This window comes from Spinacia oleracea, plastid (assembly GCF_020520425.1).
Source record: "Spinacia oleracea plastid, complete genome".
Classification (NCBI taxonomy): Eukaryota; Viridiplantae; Streptophyta; class Magnoliopsida; order Caryophyllales; family Amaranthaceae; genus Spinacia; species Spinacia oleracea.
In genome coordinates, this window is record NC_002202.1 from 25,001 (window position 1) to 30,000 (window position 5,000).

At 31.8% G+C, this 5,000-nt stretch overlaps 4 protein-coding genes and 4 non-coding genes across 8 annotated transcripts in view; 2 read left to right on the top strand and 6 right to left on the bottom strand. All coding sequences in view use genetic code 11, as the record gives it.

Annotated features, from left to right (window-relative positions):
* rpoB (RNA polymerase beta subunit) overlaps window positions 1-618 on the bottom strand; it is a 3,213-nt gene extending 2,595 nt beyond the window's left edge. Inside the window, exon 1 of the mRNA in view lies at window positions 1-618. This exon is cut by the window's left edge and continues 2,595 nt beyond it. Within this exon, the coding sequence (NP_054924.1) occupies window positions 1-618 (618 nt within the window).
* A 1,099-nt stretch (window positions 619-1,717) lies between these two features.
* Window positions 1,718-1,788, top strand: tRNA-Cys (GCA). Its single transcript has one exon. It is a non-coding gene; the product is annotated as a tRNA-Cys (tRNA).
* A 496-nt stretch (window positions 1,789-2,284) lies between these two features.
* petN (cytochrome b6/f complex subunit VIII) lies at window positions 2,285-2,374 on the top strand. The gene has a single exon. The coding sequence runs from the start codon at window positions 2,285-2,287 to the stop codon at window positions 2,372-2,374; it is 90 nt and encodes a 29-aa protein (NP_054925.1).
* An 891-nt stretch (window positions 2,375-3,265) lies between these two features.
* Window positions 3,266-3,370, bottom strand: psbM (photosystem II protein M). The gene has a single exon. It carries the CDS (start codon window positions 3,368-3,370, stop codon window positions 3,266-3,268), a length of 105 nt encoding a protein of 34 aa, NP_054926.1.
* Window positions 3,371-4,104: 734 nt separating this feature from the next.
* tRNA-Asp (GUC) lies at window positions 4,105-4,178 on the bottom strand. The gene has a single exon. It is a non-coding gene; the product is annotated as a tRNA-Asp (tRNA).
* Window positions 4,179-4,408: 230 nt separating this feature from the next.
* SpolCp017 (hypothetical protein) lies at window positions 4,409-4,660 on the bottom strand. Its single transcript has one exon. The coding sequence runs from the start codon at window positions 4,658-4,660 to the stop codon at window positions 4,409-4,411; it is 252 nt and encodes an 83-aa protein (NP_054927.1).
* tRNA-Tyr (GUA) lies at window positions 4,583-4,666 on the bottom strand. Its single transcript has one exon. It is a non-coding gene; the product is annotated as a tRNA-Tyr (tRNA).
* Window positions 4,667-4,740: 74 nt separating this feature from the next.
* On the bottom strand, window positions 4,741-4,803 carry tRNA-Glu (UUC). Its single transcript has one exon. It is a non-coding gene; the product is annotated as a tRNA-Glu (tRNA).
* Between the last annotated feature and the right edge of the window lie 197 nt (window positions 4,804-5,000).

Here is a 5,000-nt window from a genome sequence, read left to right on the forward strand (position 1 = left end):
AGACAAGAAAATTTCCGGGTAGCAAACATTATCCAGAATTTCTCTTAGATTTGAACCCATAGCTGATGATAGAACTAAAATAGATATTTTCTGTTTCCTACTCACCCGAGCCCATATCCGTGCTTTTCTATCAATCTCTAATTCTGATCTTCCTCCCCAATCTGATATTATGGTGCCGGTATAGACCGAAATTCCGTTATGGTCTAATTCGGATCGGTAATAAATACCCGGGCTTTGCAATATTTGATTGATCACAATTCTGTATATTCCATTTACTATAAAAGTTCCTAGAGAATTCATTAGAGGAATATTTCCAATCAAAATTGTTTGTTCTTGCATCTCCCTACGGGTTTTCCAAATTAATCCCGCGGACACATATAATTCAGAAGAATATGTAAGTGATTCATACACAGCATCTTTTTCTTTTATCAAGGGTTCTGCTAATTGATATGTTTCCACAAATAATTGAAATTCAATTTCTTGGTCTGTATCTTCCATTTTTGGAAACTTAGAAAGTTCTTCCGTTAAGCCCTGATCAATGAACCTCCAAAATCCTTCAAATTGTATCTGATTAAACCCAGGGATTGTAGACATTCCCTCATTTCCATCCCGTAGCATTTGCACTCAATTCCCCGTTTATTTAAAAATCCCATTTTTGGCTCATTCTTCATTGAATCATATAGATCGATCTAGCTCTGATGGAATTTATATTCTGTTTACTAAATCACATAAAATTTGACATAAAAACTCCATATATGGGATGTATTAAATATGTATGAAGGGGGGAATAATAAAGAAATAAAAGTTTCTACGCAAATTTAAAAATGCAAATGCAACAAATACAAAAGGAATTGATAAAACATTTTTAATAAAAAGAATTCTGCTACTTAAATACTTAATTAGATTTATAAAATTTCGTTTAGTATAGAATATCAGTTAAATTTCGACTATTATTATGACATTACATATTTCAACCCGATTAAAAAACGAAATAGATACAGGATTTGATCCCTTCGCCGAGATAAAGACCTAATAATAAGAAATCATAAAGAGTGCATTTATTTAACCAAATCTTTTTGGCTCCTTTGTATTGTTACAAATTACAAAAAGGCTTTGTGGAGAAAAGATCTATTTTTACCTATTTTAGTACTATGTTTGTAGAATTCCTCAAATATAATTGTATTATAAAGTGGGTTATGTTTATTATATTAAATAGTTAATTTAAACACGTGCAGATATCTATATATCATATATTAAGATACTCAACTGTCGTCTGTGCAATTTTTGTTCTGGTTCCGGGGTTTACATATACTCATAATTCTTGTTATAATTGAAATAGAGAAAAAGAAAAATGGAAATAACGATTTTTAGATTTTTTATTGAAAAGATGCAATACTAATTAGTTATACTTTGGATTTTCTTATGTCATTAGGTAAACATAATTTGAAATCAAAATCTACGAATCGTTACTGAAACCGCAGTCAAGTCATATAGTTAATGGTTCCAATTTATCATGTTTATCCTGAATTTTGACTGAAAGTCCATATTTTTTGGTATGGATCGAATCAAAACAAAAAAAAGATTTTCTTTTTAGTAAGTAGTGGAAGGGCTATCAAGGAAAAGAGGTTCAAAATGCAAGTACAATAAATAAAAAAATAAGTTCAGTAATCCATCTCAAAAAGGTAATCTTTTCGTCTAGTCTATTTTTGATCGTTTTGGCGGCATGGCCGAGTGGTAAGGCGGAGGACTGCAAATCCTTGTTCCCCAGTTCAAATCCGGGTGTCGCCTGATTTATTATAATTAACAAAAGACTCGAACTTTCTTATCGACTGCTATAACCGATAACTCCCCGAATTCTTAGGCAGCCAAAAGGAAGCGTAAGAGGTCTCTTGGTACGTACTTGATTCTAAGTGTCTGGGGAAAGTGAAAGTTCTGTAAATTTTTGTGTCTAGGATTCAAGGAAAGATTTTCCTTTTAGTAAGTAGGGGAAGGGCTATCGAAACCTCTCCATTCCTATTGGAGTGGTTACTAACTGGGCCTTGAATTCGGCGGGAGGGAATATCTAACTAATTAGTAATTGTGGAAAAGAAAAGCGGAATGCGGCATATAGTTTGTATACAAACTCAAAAGAGTCTCGGAGTACTCAGGTATTGGATTTATGGGATTGGTTCATAAAATGAATAGTTCGCCCATTTTTTGACTCTGTACCATGGATTTCACTATTATTAGTAAACAATAATGGAATAATTCCTTCATATTCATAGAAATAGAGGACATAATTCACATGGATATTGTAAGTCTCGCTTGGGCTGCTTTAATGGTAGTCTTTACATTTTCTCTTTCACTTGTAGTATGGGGAAGAAGTGGACTCTAGAAATACTACTTAATTTTCGTTGAGGAATAAAACTGTATCGTTTGTTTTATGGATCACTTCGCAAAGTGTTTTTAAAGATAATAATATCAATAAAAAAGATATTTCAATAATAAGGAGATATAGATGATAGGAAATTTATCTAATTGAGTTTTGATTCAATTTATCCGAACAGACTCTTATCAAAATTCAATTAGATAAATTCTATAAGGATAATGGAGAACAACAGACCCTTTTTGTTTTCCTATTCCTATTTATCCAAATCTAAAAGAAAGCCGTTCTCATATTCATAAGGAAAGAACAGCGACCTAGTGCTTGTTCAATAAGATATACACATAATTAAGATCTTAGCTCGGAAGAGTTGCATATTAGGCACTTACCACTTGTTTGATTATTTTCGAAAATGGATTTTTTTGTGCTTTATCGATTCATATCATGTTTTAAGTGTTAAAAATAGATCAGTTTTACTATTGAATTGAAAAATTCAAAGAAGTTTCCATACCTTCGAACTCTTTCGAGCATCTATCCACCAGTCAATCAATTCAATTACTTTACTTCTTTTGGGTTGGCAATGATACAAAAAGATTACTAACTTGGTTTTTCTTAATATATACCATACTTTTATTTCTTTCTTTGATTTGATTCTTTCGGCCAGTACTGGAATCTATATATAGTACAACTTCCTACACGAAAAAAAAAAATACTAATCTAATCGATAGTATGGTAGAAAGATTCTTAGGAATCTTTCTACCATACTATCAAATCTCATCGAATATTGCTGATTCTAACCTGCTCATTTCAGTTAAGAAACGCAATTGGAATCCTTTTTTCTTTCCATTTTTCTTTTCAATCATTGATATTGATAAAGAATTAAGAAATCAAGTTTCATTTAAATTAATCATTTTGGCTAACCGTTTTTACATAGATAATAAGTAAAAAAGCAGTAGGAACTAGAATGAATAGTGCAGTAGCAATAAATGCGAGAATATTTACTTCCATAATCTCATCGTTTTTTCCTTGGCATTAACTCGGGATTTAATCCCATAGAGATGATCAAAATTTTACCTGTTGATGATATTGAATCAGATTAATATCATGAATAACAATATCTGAGCTATCATATAAATTCGCCGTCGCGAATTGAATAGTATAACATAGGAAGATCTTTTATCCATACTGAATCCAAAAAAAGAAAAATGGAATTTGTTATCTAATCAAGAATTCCCTTATTTATCATTCTTTTTTAGTCTTTTTTTCCATAACCTAGCGTCTTTCTTCTACAATCAATCATCTAATGAAGTTACAAAACAAAACCCCGAAAACAAAAAAAAAAGAAATTAGGATTACAAGGTAATTTTAATAAAAAAATGGAGTTGTGTATTGTACACGAAACAAATGGAATTTGCACATATACTCCCGAAAAGCATAGGGTATTCCCTTAGATAGACGCGATAAATTGAAAAACGAGACCCAATATGGTATCTCTTGGAATCCTAAATAGAATCTTACCAATCCAAAATTATTCTAGTACTAATCCACTCTTTTAGGAATCAGTTCAAGTAATGCAAATTTTCATATTTGTTTGATGAAAAATAAATCCAAAAAGAAAAGGGCAAGAAAAAAGACCTAAAAATCAATCAGAATAATTCCTATTGAAAGTGAAATTATATTGTTGTCCTTTTACCAAAAAGTGTAAAGATGCATTGATATATTTATTATATTATTGGATCCGTCGGGACTGACGGGGCTCGAACCCGCAGCTTCCGCCTTGACAGGGCGGTGCTCTAACCAATTGAACTACAATCCCAGGGAACTAAAGTATACAGTATCTTTTTTTTTTGATTTGACTCAAAACATTTCTAGTTTGAATTTTTGTGTTGTAACAAAGACGCAAGTGATATATTCATCTCCAGATGAATATGCACTTTATTTAGTGAGAACGACACGAATTGCTAGTCAATTTTCCTTATTTCAAAATAGATTGAGAATAAATCTTTCAATAAAGAGTTTTCTTTTTTTCTTTCTACTTTTTTCTATTTAAACTTTAATATCATTATTCTGAATTCTGATCCAAATTTCCCGAAATACCAAAACAAAAAAATAGAGCAAACAAATTACAGTATATAACCGAAAAATTGATTCTTTTATTATGTATATCAGCCGTTTCGGGAGGACAAAAACCTTCATCTCAATAATGGATGAGCTAATTATTGGGCCGAGCTGGATTTGAACCAGCGTAGACATATTGCCAACGAATTTACAGTCCGTCCCCATTAACCGCTCGGGCATCGACCCAAGAAGAATCGATTCAATTTTAGGCTTATTGATAATCTAGGATCAACTTCCTTTTGTAGTACCCTACCCCCAGGGGAAGTCGAATCCCCGTTGTCTCCTTGAAAGAGAGATGTCCTGAACCGCTAGACGATGGGGGCATATGTGCCCACTGCCATCATACTATGTTCATAGTATGAACAGTTTTTTGAAATTGTCAATATAATCGAATAATTAGATTCAAAAGATCTTTCCGTCTTACATGATTCTATAGAATTGTTTTGTCATTTCCATTTAATTTATGAACCATTCATTCGCTATAAACTAAAAAATTATGAAATATTTATCTATACTAATT